Below are 20,796 nucleotides of genomic sequence, written 5' to 3'. Positions count from 1 at the left end.
AGTAATGATGCTGCGTAATCTAAACCAAGCTTACGGATTATGTAATGGGACAAGAATGATAGTGAGTCGAATAGGTGACATGATAGTAGAAGTTGAGATCATGACTGGAACAAAGGTAGGCGAACATGTATTGATCCCGCGGATACAGCTTACCCCTCTCGATACATTGCATCCTTTCACATTCAATCGACGTCAATATCCACTGCGGCTCTGTTATGCGATGACAATCAACAAAAGTCAAGGACAAAGTCTCAAACAAGCTGCTTTATATCTCCCTAGGAAGGTCTTCACTCACGGGCAATTGTACGTTGCGTTATCTCGAGTGACATCACCGGAGGGTCTTAAGATACTAGACGATAGCTCTGACTCAGATGGTGCTGATTGAGTAACCAATATAGTGTACAAGGATATCTTCCAGGGCCTCCATGACACAAAGGTTAGCATTTTACTGGTTTTGGTTTGTATGCTATTTCTGAAACGTAATGTTCTCAATTACTGACATCATCACTATCATCCCAGGGAAAGAAGCCAATGTGGTCTTGAACAATTATGGAGTTCGACCAAGATAACGTTATTATCTTTTCTGAGCATCATCTTTGCACACGCTCGACTTTCTCTGCAGCTGGTGAACCGTGGCTAGAATCTCCCATAGATTTACATCTTTTTCCTCCATTTACCAGTTTTAGTTGACGTTACTTAAATTCGGTTTCCTTTTACTTTTCTCCTACTGCTTATTATGTATTCTAATGATTTCAGCTTCTGTTTTAAATAGTGCACATTTTTATTAACATCCATACGGTGTTGAATATCATGGATTATTATTACTTACCGAAGTGTTCAGCTTCTGTTTTAAAATTGCAAATATGTTAAATGGTTCTAGCGAATTGTAACTATTACAATAAAAACTCCGTAACACCACAACACCACAGCGCCTAACGTTACAATAGGAGGCTCAAACTCTAACCTATAACTTACATCTGAACTACATAAAAAGGCGACAACACAACAGAGAACCTACATATCCTCTACTCAAATCGCAATGAACGCAGAACCAAATTACGCTCTTGCCTTTGACTCTTAAACAGAACCAGCAACATCGCCTCCACAAAGAGATCTCACGATTAACATAAAGAGGGAGACTACGAATCAAACAGACATATCCATTAAGATCAGATGTTTGACCAGTCCTCTCGGCTATCTAAACGATACAACGACCGACATCATGCAACACATGCTCACCTACCATGACATAAACATCAACTCCGCCGCGAGCATCGTAGAAGCTACTAACAACCACGTAAACGGCATTGTTTCACGACTAACAGATTATCAAGGTACAAACATTCATATAGTAATGAATATAACAGATTACAACCCCCGATACATCCATAGAATTGATGTCGACTTAGCTACTATCAACCAGGAAGCTGCAATCAGAGCTCCAACAAACGATGAAGAAGATGAACTTTGCACCCTCTGCTTCGAGAAATTGGGAGAGAGGTTTTTGTCAACCCACTGGAATGCAACCATGTATTCCATCACCAATGCATAGTCGGGTGGATACGGATGAACTTAAGCTGCCCAATGTGTCGACTTGCAATAATATAATCCTCATCTCCCTAAATTACGGATACAAGGAAAATCAAACCACCATTGCTCTATACCTCTGTTTTCAAGATGCTCCTCAGACTTTTATTTAAAAAATAATACCTTTGTTTAACTCTTTCCTTATCAATAAATATATTACAAAAATAACATAGTAAATATAAAAGCCATATTGGATCTAATTTTGTACCTAATATAAATAAATTCAATCCATTCAGTATAAGGAATAGTATTTTCGTTCAATTCCTTTTCTTTTCTTTCCTTTTTTTTCCTTTTTTTTTACCACATTCTTTTCTTCCCTTTTATTTTAAAGGAAAAACAAATATATTCAACACCAAAATTGCTAAGTAATAATCATCTATGATATCACAATCACTTAAAATTAATATGAGGCTTTTATGTTTTAATTTATAAATTCATTGATGTGATATTGACTTTTCCTACTAATTTTGAAAAATAATCTCTAGATGTTTATAAATAACTCTGCAAATCTTTATTCCTCACAACGTAATACTCACATATTAAATGGTCTTCCAACTCTTTGAGATCAAATATGTGACATTATTGATATACCCCCAGACACTTCTACGCTTCATCATACTATCAAACATATATAATTTGGATGTTACCAAAAACTCTTTAACCAAAGCCACATCATAGCCACGACAACAGGACAGTCAAAGATCAATGATCAAATAAGCCAAAACACATACTATTAGGTGCTTGATGATCATACTATCGAACATATATAATTTGGATGTTACCAAAAACTCTTTAACCAAAGCCACTTCATAGCCACGAAAACAGGACAGTCAAAGATCAATGATCAAATAAGCCAAAAACATACTATTAGGTGCTTGATGAATTCAAATATTAAAAAAAACAGTTCAGTTAGAGAATAAATTACAGACCAACTAAGTCATCTTCAACATATCGTAAAAAACAACAAAACAATTATCACAAAAAAAAAAAATTCACACCCGACCGAACGAAACTACAACAAACTAATTGATTAGTCTTTATTCAGCAATTCAAAATATGTTATTCAAACACATTAAATTTAAGTCACCTGATAGCTCATTATAACTGTTATCTTAAAACTGAACAAATAACTCCAATCTAGCAATAAATAAACAAAACTGTTTCAAACAAAAAAAAATTATGTACACATTATATAAACCTCCGAACATCGCACACATACAAATAAAACCTGTTCTTCCACTTTACTAAAAAACACCCGCACAAGATGGCGTCAGAAATTTCAGAAAACAATTATAACTCGGACAGTATTGGTAGCTGTGAAGAAAAATCCTCACTCACAAAACCCACCGTCTATTTCCAAACCCATGATCTCCGATTTTTTGTAAAACAACCACTGACTATGCTATATAGTTACAGAAATTTAAAGAATGAATGTTTGTCCACTGGTAATCCACAGGCGCACTACATCGAAGGAATACTTCAATACTTTCAGCGCCGCAAAACTATCAAAGGACTCAACCATTTTCGTCAATCTGCGTATGGAAACTATGACAAAGGTATGTATATTTATGATATATTATTGTTATGCAGAGCCAATTTTAATGAGGGAAACAACAATCTCGATAAGTTATCCTGGATAAATAATCATATTAGATCTGCGCAATGATGGAACATGATTAAGATCTCGCTTAGTAGAATAAGAATAATTATGAAGACAAAGTATTTAACAAGTACTTCCACAATGAAGCCTCAAAGAAATTGCAGCAGTCATGCCATGGACAACGCTTGCTGAAAGTGCTATTACTATAAGAGAATGAACGAATTCGTTGACTATATTCAAACACAAATTCAATAAACAAACATATGGAATTACGTGTTTCTTTACTGAGATAAACTTTGCTTCATGTTTAAAATTAAACTATATTTACTATGGTTCAACTATCATCTAAATATTATATCCTTATTTCATTAATATCTTTAATAAATCACTTCCGGTATTCTTCTTTCCCCTAATAAACAATGAAACAAAATAATATAGTACTAATAATATAATAATATTAGAAATATATATCTTAAAAGTAAATTAACCCCCCCCCTAGGGCGGGCCTATTCTAGTTTACCTATATAATGATCCAAAAATCTTGCACATATGTAAATTATATTTACATGCCAGATAAATTAGCACAACCAAATATGTAAACATCGTAAATCACATATGGTATTTTCAAAATATTGATATCAAGCATGATTATTTAAACAAATATTCTGGTTATTACGATTATTTAACAACAAACTTTAAAAAGCGATGATTATTATTTTGGTTATCAATATTATTTTAACGATCCAGCCCAAATTATAATTGTCATTTCATTTTTTTGGTTGATGGTGGGGTGGACGTTCGTGTAATCATTCGAGTTCGATTTGGATCCATTTTGGTTAAAGATTTCAGCTCCATTCAAGTATACAAAATTTCGGTTCAGATCTTTGCGGGTTTGGTTCATGTTCGGCTAACACATTTTAATTTTTATTTTTAATTTTCAATTCATATATACTTTAAATTTATGAAAATCTAAAAATAAAAATAATATATTATATATAAATTTGAATACTGTATGCCAAAATATATAAACTTAACAAAAAAAAATTGGTTTAGCTTGATTATTTGGATAGAAATTCAATAGATATTTTAAGTAAAATGATTTATGATTCTATATTACATTTTGTTAATAAGAAAATCTTCTTCTTAAATCTGTAAAAACATAAAATTAACTTAAGTAATATAGATTTTGTCCATGTAAAATCAATAAATTTAGAGCATATTAGTATTTACTAAATAATAAAAATTACAATAAAATAAATGAGAAAATATCCATTAAAACTTTGAACTTTCAAATTAAAGCAAAAAAACTCCAACTCGTGTTTGAGCTAAAACATTCTTCAATTTTTAAATATTAGTCATTTTAACTTTTATTTTTGTTAACTCGGCCATTTATTAAACTTAAATAGTAATCTGTTAAATTCGAGTAACACCTGTTATATCCAATACAACACTTTTTAAAAAATCATTTTTTCTTCAGAAAATGTCAAATCGATTACATCTTCCTCACTTGAAAACCTAATCTCCAATTTGATTTAATCTACCCCAAATCGCTTTAGAGATAATCTCCGATGAAGACAATCAGTAGTGATTTTTCTGGTGACATGTAATGATTCTCATGCGTTTGATAAATTCGAATTGGCCATTTAACTCTCTTATTATTAAGTTTTTAACCAATTTTCAAAACAACGTCGTTTAGCTTTTTAATCGAGTTTAATAGATAACTATTCGAGTTTCTTAATGGTTGAATCAACAAAATATAAGAGTTAAACAATCAATATTTAGAAGTTAAAGAATTTTTTTGGCTCAAACATAAGTTGAAGTTTTTTTGTTTTAATTTGAAAATTCATGGTTTTAATGGTCATTTTCTCTATAATAAATAGATTATGAAAAATATATGATACATCCGCCAATTATAAACACGAAATTATATGATCACCATTTACATTGGACAATATGTTTTGTAAATACAATAATATGCATCATCTTACGTTGAAACATCTAAAATATATAACACTTAAAATGAAAAGCAAATATAAATTTATAAGGAAAATAAGAAACATTTACACTATAATACACTTTTCTATTTTAATATTACACTATAAGACACTTCTTTCTATTACGATAGTTTTTTGGGAAAATTGCCAAAACGGAACAAAAAAACAACATAGTTGTCCCTATAGTATAAAACCATCACTAAGTTGTCCCTATAGTATAATATTTTTCATAATACCAAAACTAACCTTTCTTTAATCGAATTAAACACAAATTAAAATCATTTTTAAAAAGTTTAACGAAAAGAGATAAAAAAAATGAGGGAAATAATGTTTTAGAAAGAAAAAAATGTAAAAACAATAAAAAAAAAAGAACACAAGACACGGACCAAAAATATCCCGTAACCTAATTACAGTTGGTTTCTACCCTCTCTTTCTCTCTGACGAGAGGAACAAGACACGATTATGTGTCTTCGCCGGTGAAATCGAGCTTCCCTTCCCTTCCGGTGTAACCTCTTCGTCTGTCCCTTTCTCTCAGCCGCTACGCCTCTCCGCCTCTCAGCCTCTGTATCTATGCCTCTCTCTTTCTCCAACATCCCTAGAAGCAAGGTAAAACTCGAAACTATTTCCTTCCAGTTTCTCTTTAGTTTTTTTGTTTTCGGTTTTGATATTTCTTCGATTGATTTGTTCAGATCCTATCTGATTTTGTGTTATGTCTAAACTATCTCTTTCTTCTTTGCATGACAGCCGTGAGATAAAACTGAGAAACATAATAGCTCTTGAGCAGTGCCATTACCCTAAACAGAACCACGTCTGTAGCTACGCCTTATTCCTAGATTATCTCATTGACACTGATAAAGACGTTGACTTGCTTCTCGAGAAAGGTAACTCATTTCTCCTTATTTTATATCAGTATACATATAAAACGTGTGCATTGAATGATTTGTGGTGGTTTCTGGTTTGAAAGGAATACTAAAAAGTTGGATTTGGCAACCCGCTAAAAAGTTGCGCAGATGGTGAACAAGCTCGTGACAGTCATCCTAGATCCTGGTTCTTACTATTATGATATAGCGGGTGAAGTCAACAAGTCCTCAAGCGTGTGTATTTCGGTAAGCCGTGGACAGGGACAGCCACCATCGGCGCTACGTTTCTATTGGCGATGACACTTATCCAGACTTAGGCATGGACTGTTCAGGTTAAGCAGAATGAACGTTAGAGATGCAGTTGCATCTCTATCTCTAGTTGGTTTGCAGTTTAACTGAAACTTCCTTAATTTTCGGAAAACCAGTTTTTTTAACTGAAACTTCCTTAATTTTCGTAAAACCAGTTTTTTTATTCGTAGAAGACACCTTCTACACCGTGTAGAATCATAATAAAAATCATGAATACAATTTCTACTTCTTGTAGACGTTTGTGTTAAGTTTAGATTTCGCATACCCGAAATTTTAGAATACTTCATAAAAGTAGAAACTGTATTCAAGATAAAAGTAGAAATCTTTACAATTAGTAGAATTTGCATTCCTCATATTTAGAATTTTAATCACAAGTAGATTGTTTTTTTATAAAAAAAGTAGATGAACTTGTTTGTTCTGGAATTCGTTTTCTACTTACCCATTTTCTGTAGAAGACGAATTCTACTTTTAGTAGAACGTAATTTTAAAATTTTATTTATCAATTTTTTCAACCAAACAAAAAATGTGTTTATGTATGTAGGTGTTTTATTAATTGTTTATATTTTTAATATTTTTTTGAATTTATAAAAATAATTATTTTATTAATTTTCAGAAATGAAAGGGTAACAGAGAGAAAAAATGGATAAAAATGGTTTTATACCATAAGGACAACTATATTATTTTTTTGTTCCGTTTTGGCAATTTCTCCTAGTTTTTTTTAACAAAATCTACTTAAGCTAACTAAACAAGTCAACTAATGGATCCCATTTTTCTCTTTCTTATCAACTTCTTCTTTCTCAGATCTAATTCTCCTTCTTTTTTGTTCAGAGGATTTGTCTTCTACATATTTTTAATTTTAAAATGTTCAAGAAATTTTCTTTTAAGTTTTTAAATTATACATTTTTCAATTCATCCACAACGTTCTTTAATTTTCACTAAATCAAATAACAAAAATTCTTTTTTCCAATCTCTGGTGAATCTCCAATGACCTGACAAACATTGAAAGAAAGGTATGGAGTGAGAGAGACGACAAGCTCCAATCTCCAGTTGCCGTTCTTGTGGCCGAGCTAAGAAGCGTCGGCGTGGCAGAGCTCATGACCTTAGATGACGACGGGTTACTCCGACAGAAGACGACGGCGAGCTCATCTCTTTTTTGTGAATCCTAAGCTTGAAAAGATAGAGATCCATGGTTACAAGCTTAAAGAGACAGAGATCCTTGATAAAAAAATAGACAGAGATCCATGGCTCCATCCGAGCTCCGCGGACAAGCTCCAATCCGCCGCAATAAGCTCCGTTCCGCCGCAGTCCTTTTTCTTCTCAACGATTTCAAATCTTCTCAATGATTTCAGGTCGCCGCCGCAACCTTATCACCACCGAGACCTTCTCCCACGATCCTTTGCTTTGATTGAGCTCCTCCCATGGCGAACTGAAACTAGAGCCTGAGATCAGGATCGAGCGAGCGTTACCCAAACAACTTCTTTTATTTTCATTTTAAGCCCTTCATTAGCTTTATTGTCATTTGACCCCAAATTCTTGAATATACAAATTTGTCCTCTTTTATTGATCCTAAACTTACAAATATGCACTTTTTCCCTTGGTATATATACATATGAACACATAATCGCAATGTATATTATAAAATAGAACCTAAAATGACTTAAATTAACTAAATTAAAATGGTAAATATCATTAAAATCATAAAATATTAAGATGAAGCAAATAGAGTGTATAAAATTTAACTAAATTAAAATGGTAAAAACCATTTAAATGTAATATATACACATAAATAAATTTTAAAATGATCTAAATTAACTAAAACAAGATATTCAAAATCATTCAAATAATAAATTATCATTATTTCTAGTTGTCCAATTCGGTGTACATGTGTTCTTCTTTTTGGTGAAACATTATACATGTGGACAATAAAAAAAAGTCTACACCATGACAATTTTTTACCATGCAAATATTGCAAATTTAAAATGTTTCTAACAAATTTATCAGGTGTATATGTGATTTCTTGCATATGTATCTAAACAATTATCCGGTCTCAATGTATTATTGTACATGTTATTGTACAAACAAATTCAATATATAAAAAAAAAAATATATATATATCTAATGAAACCTAACGAGATCTAAATGAACTAAACAACTTACTCAAAATCATCAAATATCATAACTTGCGCAATGTACCAATGAACTTGTGTACATGTTATTTATCTTAAAACCTTGTACATATTCATTGTTGTACATGTGGATACCAAAAATGTTTGTGTATACCATGACATGTACATATAGATATTCAAGAATCATCGTACGTGTGGATCATACTTAAATATTATTGTTTAATGCTGTCAAATGGTACGAAGATATCATATCTATCACTGAATAAATTTTTTCTTTGTTCCATAAAGTTATAGTTTCTAAATATTTACTGTATTTTTAATATGCGTAAATACTTTAGAAAATCCTTATTTTGGGAACGAATTAAGTATTTTCAGTTTTATCTCAAATAATTTTTTTTTTTAGTTTTTAAGCAAAATAATAAGTTTATGTTAAGTTACAAAATAAAATTTATGGTTTCTGACCAAAAATACAATATATGGTTTTGATGCTTTTTTTTTACAATATGTACATGTGAATCATTGCGCAATTAACTAGTGTACATGTGATTATTGTACACTAGGGTCGGCCCGCCCTACGGGCGGGATGTATATTAAATAAAAATTGAAACGGTATAGTATACATTTAATATATATTTATTATAGAAAACTATACATATTAATTTTTTTTTTACATGTTTGGTATTAGCAGAGTAATAGAACTATACAGTTATATTAATATATTATTTTTACATGTATTTATTGTCTATTATGAGTGTTGATCATATGAAGAGAATGTTATGGGCTTGGTAATTGAAATATGCTATCTTATTAATTTAAACTGTTGGTTAATTTATCTCTAATTTTTTTATTTTTTTTTGGATTTCTGCTTATACAGCATAATTTTGAGATGTATGTTATTTGCGGTTGAATAATTTGTATCAAATAATTTATGTATCAAATAACCTTTACATAATTTTCAAAAAAAAAACTGTCAGCCATCCGGTTGGGCTGGAAATAGTGTTCTTGTGTTGGGAATGGTGTTCTTGGTGCTCACTGAAGTTTGGTAGAATAAACTATATTGTTTGTTAGGAACAAATATGAGCATATATGAACTATTTTTTGCTTGGTCTTTAATCTTAAGCATATGATTTCATGTTTTGGAGAAAGAGATTCATAATGGTATTTATGTTCTATTTGCCAGTTTGATTGCAAAAATATTAGTTACCAAGATGTTTTGTTTTGTCAAGATTTGGAAGACTCGTTAGTAAAAATTAGTTTTTTTGAGAAGATCCAAAATTTCATTTGAACTAAATTACACACTATTTGGATTTTCATTACCCGAGTAGTAAAACTTTTTCATTGTTTGCAGAACTTTTAGTCATAATTTATAGCGTAAACTATATATTTATTATGCACATTTCTATATATTTTTTTATTAGTCAAAGATTACGTAAAGAAAGTTTCATTTTTAATCATTTGAGTTTTTTTTTAATTTTATTTGTATAGATTAGGAAAATATATACAACCAAACAAATGAGAATATAAACTCTTCAAAGATTTCACTAAATATTTTAATTAGTATTGATTTTTATTTTAAAAAGCTTGATTATATATTATGTGTAGACAGTTATATATTTTCTTTGTTTTTATCATCATTTCGGTTGAAACAGTTTGATATCTAATCTCAAATTTCATTGTGATAAATAGAAAATTTAGTAGAATTATTGAAATTTTTATATTACGCCTATTTTTATTTTGAAGGTATAAATCCTTTCAGTTATCTATTTTATTTTACTTTTATTATTTTTGTCAAATTATATTATATTTAGGGTTGGGCAGAAAATTTCGGTTCGGGTTCGGTACCGAACCCGAACCGAAATTGATTAAATATCCGAACGGGTTAAAAATTTTGGTATCTACAAAACCGAAACCGAACCCAACCCAAACCGAAGTATCACGGATACCCGAATGTAACTGTAATAGATTTATATACCTAGATATATATCTTATTTTTAGATTGAATATATATTAAAAACATCCAAAATATATAAGATACTTTAAGTTGTCAAAAATACTTGAAAGTATACATAAATAGTCAAAATTTAAATGTCTAAAATAGCTAAAATATATTCAAAACACCAAAATACTTGAAATATCTAATGATTTTCTATCCAAATATTCAAATCAAACCAATTTATATGTTAATTTTAGGTATTTTGACATATATTATTCAAATTTATATGTAATATATTATTTTGTTTTATAGATTTTGAGAAATTTTAAGCATATAATGATTATTAAAATTTTAAAAATAATTTAAATGGGTTATCCAAACCCGAACCGAGCCCGAACCGAAATTTAGATTACCCGAATGGGGCTGGAATTTAGATTAACCGAAAACCCGAAATCCGAATAGATCCGAACCGAACCCGAATGAGTACCCTAACGCCCACCCATAATTATATTGCGAACTTAATTTTACACATTTTTCATTATTGTTTTTTTGTTTATTATTTTAAATATATTTCATTCGCTTTGAAAAATCTATGTTTAAAAGAAAATTTCAGAAAGATAGATTTTTTTTACATTTTCAACGTATTATTTAACTGATAAATTGTAAATTTTTTAAAAAGTATTTATTAAAAATTGATTTCTTAAAATGTTTTAGATATATTTTATTATAAAATTTATGTATTAGTAATTAACATTAATATATTTTTAATATGTATGAAATTATTAAAACTTATATCTTATAAAAATAAAGGTTGAATATCTTTTTGAATATTAGTTCTTACTATGTATTACTTTTAGTTCTGGTATTTATATCAATTTCTTGTTATTTATTTTAATTTTGTTTGATGAAACATGAAAAAGATAATATCATAAATATGTGTTCGTATATTTTTATTCTATGCTGTTTATTGATTTTAGAAATTTATATTTCTATTATTTTACGTATTTTGGGTTAGTAATATATATTTCATCAAATTTAGTTGTTTTTATATATTTTAGATTTCTGATTTTTTCCTGGAAAACATTTTTGATTATTTATTAATATTTAGTTGTGGTTTTCTAGGCGGCTAACCATAAGTACAAAGTAAATAACAAAATATCTTAAACTATCATAAAATGTTGTAGTTTTTTTTTGTGAAATTTTAAAGGTTGTAGATTATTTCAACCTCTTCTAATAGAAAGCTGACATGTTTATCAATATATTCCTATTTCCACTTAAAAAGAAATCGTTAGCCAAGCCCTGAATTTTACAACAATCACGTCTCACCACGCTTGCATTACGGTATAATGAAAATAACTTTTGGTGCCAAAATGTTTCAAGCCAAAACAAAAAAAAAAACAGAAAAACAGTCCAAAACTTAAACACAGAGAAATGGTCACAATTTGTTAATGGCTCCGTAGAGTTTTTTTTTATTTCTTATACTATAAAAAATATTTTTTGATTCACGTCTATAACTTGCCCGTGAATCTTTTCAATTTTACAATTATAGCACAATTTTAATCTCCAAATATTCTTCAGCAAAAGAGTTATTTGTTACAGAGAAACAAAAGCCAGTTTCTTAAATCATCAACATCAATAACCTTACTCATCTCTAACTTAACTTAACCATTTCTTGGGTCCATTACTACTTACCAGCGACTTTGTCGGAATTAAAGAATCTCAAGGTCCTTCATATTTCTAACAATGAACTCAACGGAAGCATCCCAAGCCTCTCTTTGAAGTCTGACTGGACTTAAGCGTCTTGAAACTTGGAAACAACTCATTCTCAGGCAATTCCCCATGTTGATTTTCCAGACCTGATGCATCGACTTGTCTGCTCATCGGCACAATACCAGAATTTCTTCAAAGATACCAAAGAACCCAATGAGCCTTGTCATAATATTCGAGCCAAATTTATCCTCAAACTGTGTTGACAATTGACGGTGCCTTTGTGATCCATCCTTGAGACAACTTTATCCTCATATTTCTGACGATAAAGACATGAATTCAGAATCGATAGTATTTTCAATTCATCTATAATATAACCACCTGAAGAAGAGTTTGAAGTGTTCAGCTTATTAGAACATATACTCATTATTAAACTCTTCACCCAAAACAAAAGATGAATGTTGAACATAATATGAATTCACTCACTGTTTGATTTTCGCATCAGAGACTCCACACAGAATTGGAAGCAAGAATCTGCAGTTCAATAATCCAAACATTCACTTTACTAAAAACGAATGATGAAAGAAACATATAGGACCAAATACCAGATGTACCTTACCTTTGACTGGTTTCACATGTCTACATCATCACCTGGAGCATTTCCTTAGAAGACACAAATTTTCAATGGAGAGTCGAGATTTTGTGTGCTTTCCAGAACAAAAGGACACGACTTGCGTTCATCAGACACATCCATGGAGGAAACAATATCATTTATTCGATCTACCACATCGTCGATCAGACTACCACAAACCGAGAAATCTGATTTCATCATCTTGTTCACTGTATCCGTCAATAGCTTGCCCCATAATCAGAAATCACATCGAGCTCACTGACTGAAACGAAATTCAATGAATAAGATATTTTTGATTGGAGCATAACATAACCCATAGAGAAGAGATAAGCAATATTTGTCGATCTTTTAAATAATAACATTCAAACAGAAATCATCAACACAAATCCCTTTCAATCGTGGGGCATGTAAAGATGAATCCCTTTCAAATATAATTGGGGAAGTGAAAATTTTATGAGATTTATAACAGATAAATATGAGAGGAAATAGCCATTAAAACCATTAGTAAACAAATTTATTAATGATACAAATCTGAAACATTGATGAGGGTGATGCTGTGGGAAGAAGACTTAACCTTTTTATAGGTGAGGTTTATCATTGATGGTGCGGGTCCAAGGAGTAAAGATGGCTGTTGATGGCGTTGAACCACTTAATTCCATAACGTATTATAGGCTATGAGTCGGAGACAGTAAGGAAAACGACACAGAGATCTACACAAATATTTGACACAGACAATATTTCAGAACTCCATTAGAGTTTAACCTAATCGGATCTTAAAGAAACGAAGAACGCTACAGTCTGTCGAAAAAGACGACTGTACCGAAGACGACGAATGTAAACAACGGGTAACCTTTGACCTTCTTTGGTAAGCACAATAATTGTTACCCAAAAATTAATGAAGTTTTTAGTCCGTCAAGGCCCATCAACAATACGTGAGAAGTGAAAGGAAATTAATATATGTGAAACACAGCGTATTGTGGCAAGGGACACGTGTCAACTTGTGAGGATTCGACTTAATGACGTGGCGCTGACATGTCTCAACCAGGAGGTAGAGAACACTACTTTATATATATAGCTATGGATAAAGCAATTTTGTGTACATAGTGTCATGTACATATGACTACATACGAATATCATTAGAAACAATGTAGACAAGAAATGATTTATACACCATTGATATGTTATCATTTTACAGATATTTATCATCTCATTTAGCTCATATTAATCATTTTTAAGATGCATTTAAATATATACATATATATATATATATATATATATGCACATTTGGAAATATGAGACCAAATAAAATGGATTTATTTGAAAATCAGAAACATCTGTGGCAGAAACAAAATAAAACAAAATGGCAGGGACAAATGTTGTAAAATTGGAATATTCTTTTGGTCTAGATTGCACAATTAAAAGTCTAAGGGCAAATTCGTGAACAAAATTTGCGGCAAACTGAAAAATAAACAAAAGTTGGAAGACCAGATTTGCAAATAATCAAAAGTTCACCATTGTTGTTCCGGTGAAGCTTTCTCTTTCATCTGCGACCAAAGCGACGATGATTTCGGCGGCCACAACTCTGTTCCCGACCATGGTGACCACGGTGAGGAGGAGATGACTTGAATTTGACATGGATTGCTGTAGAAATCTGTCGGGGCGGAGCCGCAGTTTGAGGTTGCCGACAATTGAGCTCTCCTGACTTCTCCGTCACGTCGCTCCTTGCTTATCACGGGTATCTATTCGCGGATTAAGTTTGAGCATGGCTGAAGATTCAAAGATTAAACGTGTCTGTATTTTGGAGGATTCTATAGATGAAAAAGTGAGAAACTAAAAACTAGAAAAAAGATGTGCATTTATGGTTGAGAGAAACGTGTCAAGTGGACATCTAATTTGTAATTAGTGGGTTCTACTGGTTACCATTTAGTTCTGTTTTAGTTTGTAAATGAAGATGCAGTTAAAAGGAAGTGAGCTGAAAGTGTCTTAGAGTGTTATTAAAACTCGTAAAGTGACCCATTATGTAAATCACTCAAAAAATAATAATAATACCCGCGCGGATGCGTATATCAAAATCTAGTTTATACTATTAAAACTAAAATACATTTTTGACATCTCCTTGTGTTTTGTAAGTATTTACATCTATGATATTACCTTATTTAATTTAAAATTGCATTGATTATTTATTTAAACTAAATAACAAGGTTTCCTAAATCTACTCAACGAAATCAATTAATATATATCAGCAATTAAGAGACCAACAATATTAATTATGAATCACATATTTAAGTAGCATCACATGTTCATATTTAAGTGGCATCTAAATTAAAAAAAAAATGACACTTGCATCACAAACACTTTACATGAATATATTTAAATGTACCAGCAAAATGTTTTCATTAAAAGTACCAGCAAAATGTCTCAAGTTTGTAATAAAACATTAAAATAAAGTTTTTTTACTAATACACATATTATGCTATATAATTATAATATAGATATATTAACTTATATTTGTGCAATCACTACGGTTGTATAGTAAAAAGGTTTATGTAAATGTACAACTTTTAATTTTTATTAAAACTTTAATATAGATGATACAAATATATTAACTTATATTTTTCATTATAAAATTTAATGCAAAATTACAAACAACACTAATAAACAAAATGAAGTATATTAAAATATCCCTCAAAATTTAATAAGTTTTCAATACTCTTAAATAATTAATAAAACTTAAGGATTCAACCGAGATATAGAAATTTTAAAAATATTATTATTCTACATGAATATTTTTTTTGTAAATTACTAAATTCTTAAAAAAATATCCCCAAAAAATAAAAAGATTTTCTCTTTCCGTTTTTTTTTAAAAAAAATCACAAACTTATAAATTATATTTCCATAATTTTACACTCTCTATAGTCTTTATGCTATTTCACCATGTTATAACCTCACCGTTTTTACTAAAACTTCCCATATTAATTAAAATATTTATAGAAGTTATTGTAAGTGAACATAAGCAATTTCACAGTCCATTTTTAAAAGATTGAATCCCATATAAATAAACATTTAAAATGAAATCTTTAAAAATTCCTTAGTTTATGTAAAAGACTAAGATATGTAATTCATTAAAAATAACAATCATTATATTATTTATGCAATCAATATTTAAGATTTGCAGCCGAGATATGATAGATTGTGGTATACTAATATTTGGAATTAACAAAATAAAAACTACGCCCAACCCCATCCTTATAAATAGCCATTCATCTCTAACTTATTTTGTATCATGCTTTAGAAAAAATGACTTCTACTGTGTAAATAAAAAAACTTGAAGGTTGTGAGAAATCATTTAAAACATGATGGTTTTGAATATACTGCAATTTTCGGTTAAACTATATTACCACTATCTTAAAGTTGTGTTTAAATTTGATAATACAAAGTAAACATGATTTGATTTAAATGGGATCAGACAAAAAGAGACGAGTTTAAATAGGTACAATGTTTTTAAAGCCAGAAATGTAACTAAATCGGAAATTTTTGGGTTCATGGATCAATATGGTTCGATTGGGTTCATTCGAGATCAACCGAATTTAATTCAGTTCAATCATAGAATAAAAATAAAATTTAAACTAAATGCTTTGTATTATTCTCGACGAATTTTACAAATATAACTAAGTTTAGTTATTACAGTTTTCAATAGAGATAATTATGAAATAAAGTTTAAAATTAATATTTTGATTCAATTATAAAATTAATATTTTGATTCAAAATACCTATCAGTGTGAATTATGAAATAAATAAAATCATAATAATAAAATCATTTGTATGATTCAAAGACAAAAAAAATATCAATATTATGACGTTTGATAGTAATTACAAACAAACATGGTTTTTCCCATGACTTGGATATGTTTCCAGTTTACGGTTTAACTTGATCCGCCTGCCGTTTTGGCCCGGACTGAAAAATGCTTTGTAGGACAGGTTACCTTTTTAACATCATAACAAAGTATCTGATACATTTTTCTTAAATTTTTACAACATAAATATCATGCTCTTTAAAAGCGCTGGTCAAAATCTAGTATATATTTAAACTAAACCAACTTTAATCTGTGATTCATATTGAAACCCATCCAATTTTAATCAGGTCATCTCTGTCCGTGGTCATCTCTTCTCCATCCTTCTTCCTCTGTTCCACCATCATGATCTCCGACCACCATACACAGGTTGATTCGCAAGAAACATAGAACAAAGTGAAATTGAGGTTGGTGGATTGATTTGTGGATCAGCCATTCTAGAGCAAGAGTTTTTGCTTCTTTCAATCATTTAGAGAAAGGAATTGACTTGCCATCAAAATGCATATAGTTTTCTAAGGATTCTTTTGTTATTTCTTATTTTGCTAGATAAAGCTTGATCGTTTAGCAATGACTGAGACATGGCCTAAACTCTGAGTTTTTTTTTGGTTGTTTTTAAAGACAACAACTTTATAAAATTTTGGAAATGCATCCTCCAAAGGTAGTCAATCCAAGCAGAAGAGCCAGAAGCGCCATGGGTACGCCGTTGAAACTTTTTTTTTCCAAAGGTAGTCAACATACGTGGGGACTCATATTCAAATATGTTCAGTATTATCCTGAGTTTTGTTTTCAACGTTTCATCAATCTTCCTAGGTTTTATAGACAAGAGCAAGAGGTTATCTTTTACAAAGTTATTGTAACAAGATGTGCTTAACCATAATCAATCTTAGCCAACCTTGACGCTGAATTTGGTTTCCTCTTTGTCAAGTTGTATTCTGTTTTCTGTTTCCCAGTTCATACGTCTTGCAATTGTATGATAGTTAATATAAAGCTTGTGATGTTCTTTATTATTGGAATTGGGATTTGTGATAGGGATCAATTTCATTTGATAGTCATTATTTTCGTTTGCAGAAGGCATCACAAGAGTGATTGCATGTGTGCGGTATGTATTTTGAAGCGACGTAAAAGAGAACGTCACAGTTCTCAAGGAAATTCTGTAATAGTAGAGGTTAGTAATGTGTTTTGTTTATCCAAAGAGAACACACAACCCGGGGTGCTTGGCTTCAATTTGCTGTAACTAAATGTCTTTCTTTCTTGAAGGAATCTTCACCTGTGAGAAGTCCGTGTAAGTTAAATTTACGTGAACCCTAAGATATTTAAACATCAACGTTAATCACATAATAGAATCATATGAATGTTTATAGAGTTATCTGGATTCGTTGTGACTGAGAGATCTTTATGAATTGATTGAATCCTGAATGAAAGATGAACAACTCGATCTCTCCTTAGGAACTTTTAAGTTTCTGTCGCTTCGCCTATAACGTTAGTTGTTGCTTTTAGGATATATTTATGATGGTCTAAAGATATGTATTTATATGTGGAGAGATGACCTAATTCCTCTTTAGAGTTTTCTTTAAATTAATCTCAACCGTCCATCAAGGTAGAGATAAATTAGGAAACACTACTTTATTTCCAATTTCACTGGTCACCAAATATATTAAGAAATAGCAATATTCCAATAGAAAACGGATAACTATAAGACCATATAATAGGAAAAGGAAATATTCCTTACAGTCTCCCACTTGGTCGTTAGTAAGATCCACTAATGTTTTCTTTATGGAATCATAAGGCCGGCATATGCTATAACTTTATTTTCATTTGGTCATCATAAGTGTCTTGACTAATCTAGTAATCAATGAGAGTCATGGCGGTCGCACATCATTCTGCAACATGATCCCTTCCATGTACTACCGCATTGACCACCTTCATAGTTAGACCATAAACATAAGTAGGAGTATCGTAATGGTCCCTTTAATGTCTTTAATGAAAGACGCATTTTGTTATCATAAATCCAACCAACAATAGTGTGTGTGCACATTGGAAACAAAATATATAAAAGATGTAAAAGTCATAAAAGAGCTCAAATAATTGTCAGCTAATCGTAAACAAACAACATTAAGCGCTATCCTCAAGACCCATACTTTCAGCATGCTTCATGAAAGTCTTTGGAGGTAAAACTTTTGTAAATATGTCTGCAACCATAAGTTCAGTGCTTATATGTTCAATGACAAACTTTTCTCTTTTGACATCTTGCTTCAGTGATAGATATTTGAGGTCCATATGCTTGGCTCCCTTAGATATCCTATCATGCTTAGCGAAGAATATTGCAGCTTGATTGTCACAGTAAAGAGTGAGAGGCTTGTCAACAAAACTCAAAGCCCCAAACTATGACACAAAATTCTGCAACCATGTTCCTTGAATAGAAGCCTCATAACATGCAACATACTCAGCTTCCATAGTGGATGTGTATATCAACTCAGACTTCTGGCTTTTCCATGAGATGGCACCTCCACCAAGGAGATACACATAGCCGAGAGTACAGTGTCTAGAGTCTTTGCATCCACCAAAATCTGTGTCCGAAATCCAACCATCTGTGGATGTGTTGATTTTCGATATGTCAACATGTAGTTTCTTGTTCCCTTCAAGTATCTCAAAACTTTCTTTGCAGCTTGCCAATGAGTGAGTCCTGGGTTACTCTGAAATCTACCCAGCATGCCAACTACGTGGCTAATATCAGGTCTGGTACAAACCTGTACATACATCAAACTTCCCACAGGAGATGCATAAGGGTATTTTTGCATTTCATTACGTTCCATTTCATTCTGCGAACATTGCTTAAGATTAAGCGTGTCACCTTTATGCATAGGAACAATGCTAGAAGAACATGTTATCATGTCGAATCTCTCAAGAACTTTATCAATAAACGTTTTCTGAGACAATCCCAAAATTCCTAGTGATCTGTCACGGAATATTTAAATTCCTATCACATAGGATGACTCACCCATATCTTTCATTTCAAAGTTCTCAGAGAGATAACTCTTAGTCTCATGTAATAAACCAAGATCACTGCTGGCTAATAATATGTCATAAACATACATAACCAAAAATATGAACGTACTCCCACTGATCTTGAGGTATATACATGGATCCACAATGTTTTTTTTGAAACCGAATTTCGTAATGGTTTCATCAAACTTTAAGTACCATTGCCTCGGAGATTGTTTCAGTCCATATATTGATTTTTTCAATTTGCAGACCATATCTTTCTGAACTTCGATTATGAAGCCTTCAGGTTGACGCATAGGGGAGATAGATGAAGTATCCTCATTCGTAAAATACGATGAGTTAAATATGAGATTAATTCGTCCCAAATTTTAATTAGGTTAGAAACTCTGTCTTTTTAAATTATCATTTTAATTCTGTTTCAATATTTTTTTTTATATATTAACTGTTCTTAAATTTTCTGTCAGATATTTTTAGGAGTTCTTATATCAGTTTGAAATCTAGAATGGGGATACAACCATTAAAAAGGAGATAAAATCTCAAACCTATCAAATCTAGTTTGTTAATCTTAACTGATATTAAGTGTGTATGCCTTTTAATTATTATATTTATTACGATACTAATGATATTTCTTATTAATTTACATATTCAACTGTATAATCATTTTTATGTCAATCCTTACTTCAGTCTCGATCGAGTGAGCGTTGTTGCATATGGGAAAATGGTTGAACATGTCCATACGTTATGTCATCTTATGGTGATGACATAGTTATTTGCGTATTACGATTATGGGAGCTTGAAGTTCTGGACGGTTATTAAATATTTAAACCCAACTACACCTTGACCCGCGCGCCAGCGCGGTTATGAATTTTCAGTTTTTAATTATTTATTTTATTAAATGATGTATTTGTAATATTTGTTCATATTATATTCATTAAGTAAATATTTTTTTTTGCATCTTAAACTATCTATTTTTTTACGAATGTGTGATATCATATAAAAAAATATAAAAAATGAGTATATAGAGTTAATTAGATAATTGTAAAAACAGAAATTTTTCTTTCGTGTGCGATATCATATAAATAATGATTCACCCAGTTAACAAAAATCATGATTTTTTTTATGTGTAATTTTTTTTTTGACAATTTCCTTAAAACAATATTAAATTTACATATTTTAATTAGAATATTTTTAATAT

The 20,796-nt window shown here is 30.8% G+C and overlaps 2 protein-coding genes and 2 long non-coding RNA genes across 6 annotated transcripts; 3 read left to right on the top strand and 1 right to left on the bottom strand.

Moving 5' to 3' along the window:
• The first annotated feature begins 55 nt into the window (after positions 1 to 55).
• LOC106412641 (ATP-dependent DNA helicase PIF1-like) lies at positions 56 to 385 on the top strand. Its single transcript, XM_013853556.1, has one exon. The coding sequence runs from the start codon at positions 56 to 58 to the stop codon at positions 383 to 385; it is 330 nt and encodes a 109-aa protein (XP_013709010.1).
• Positions 386 to 2,574: 2,189 nt separating this feature from the next.
• Positions 2,575 to 7,910, top strand: LOC106411875. Of its 2 annotated transcripts, XM_048766212.1 has the most exons (5): positions 2,575 to 2,968; positions 3,044 to 3,143; positions 5,717 to 5,787; positions 5,926 to 6,062; positions 6,146 to 7,910. In XM_048766212.1, exons 1-5 carry the CDS (start codon positions 2,952 to 2,954, stop codon positions 6,196 to 6,198), a joined length of 378 nt encoding a protein of 125 aa, XP_048622169.1. In that variant the 5' UTR covers positions 2,575 to 2,951; the 3' UTR covers positions 6,199 to 7,910. The 2 variants fall into 2 exon arrangements, with proteins under 2 accessions (XP_048622169.1, XP_013708176.1); XM_013852722.3 differs by having other exon boundaries at positions 2,588 to 3,143.
• A 4,042-nt stretch (positions 7,911 to 11,952) lies between these two features.
• LOC106412035 lies at positions 11,953 to 13,673 on the bottom strand. 2 transcript variants are annotated; one of them, XR_001282478.3, is made up of 4 exons: positions 13,568 to 13,651; positions 13,322 to 13,457; positions 12,736 to 13,009; positions 11,953 to 12,650 (listed from the first exon to the last, which is right to left on the bottom strand). It is a non-coding gene; the product is annotated as an uncharacterized LOC106412035 (long non-coding RNA). The 2 variants fall into 2 exon arrangements; XR_001282477.3 differs by having other exon boundaries at positions 13,322 to 13,673.
• A 494-nt stretch (positions 13,674 to 14,167) lies between these two features.
• LOC111202636 lies at positions 14,168 to 20,510 on the top strand. Its single transcript, XR_002655536.2, has 3 exons — positions 14,168 to 17,005; positions 17,145 to 17,293; positions 17,667 to 20,510. It is a non-coding gene; the product is annotated as an uncharacterized LOC111202636 (long non-coding RNA).
• Positions 20,511 to 20,796: the final 286 nt, after the last annotated feature.

Source organism: Brassica napus, chromosome C8, assembly GCF_020379485.1.
Source record: "Brassica napus cultivar Da-Ae chromosome C8, Da-Ae, whole genome shotgun sequence".
NCBI lineage: Eukaryota > Viridiplantae > Streptophyta > Magnoliopsida > Brassicales > Brassicaceae > Brassica > Brassica napus.
The sequence above is the reverse complement of the archived record's forward strand: the minus strand, read 5'-3'. Positions and strand labels throughout refer to the sequence as shown.

What these genes read in the sequence shown, in the direction of transcription:
- LOC106412641 (XM_013853556.1), top strand. Translation starts at nt 56, where the DNA reads ATGATAGTGAGTCGAATAGGTGACATGATAGTAGAAGTTGAGATCATG.
- LOC106411875 (XM_013852722.3), top strand. Translation starts at nt 3,015, where the DNA reads ATGAATGTTTGTCCACTGGTAATCCACAGGCGCACTACATCGAAGGAA. An exon ending in GTATGGAAACTATGACAAAG is followed by an intron (nt 3,144 to 5,716) that starts GTATGTATATTT and finishes CCTTTCTCTCAG; the next exon opens with CCGCTACGCCTCTCCGCCTC. An exon ending in TGACTTGCTTCTCGAGAAAG is followed by an intron (nt 6,063 to 6,145) that starts GTAACTCATTTC and finishes CTGGTTTGAAAG; the next exon opens with GAATACTAAAAAGTTGGATT.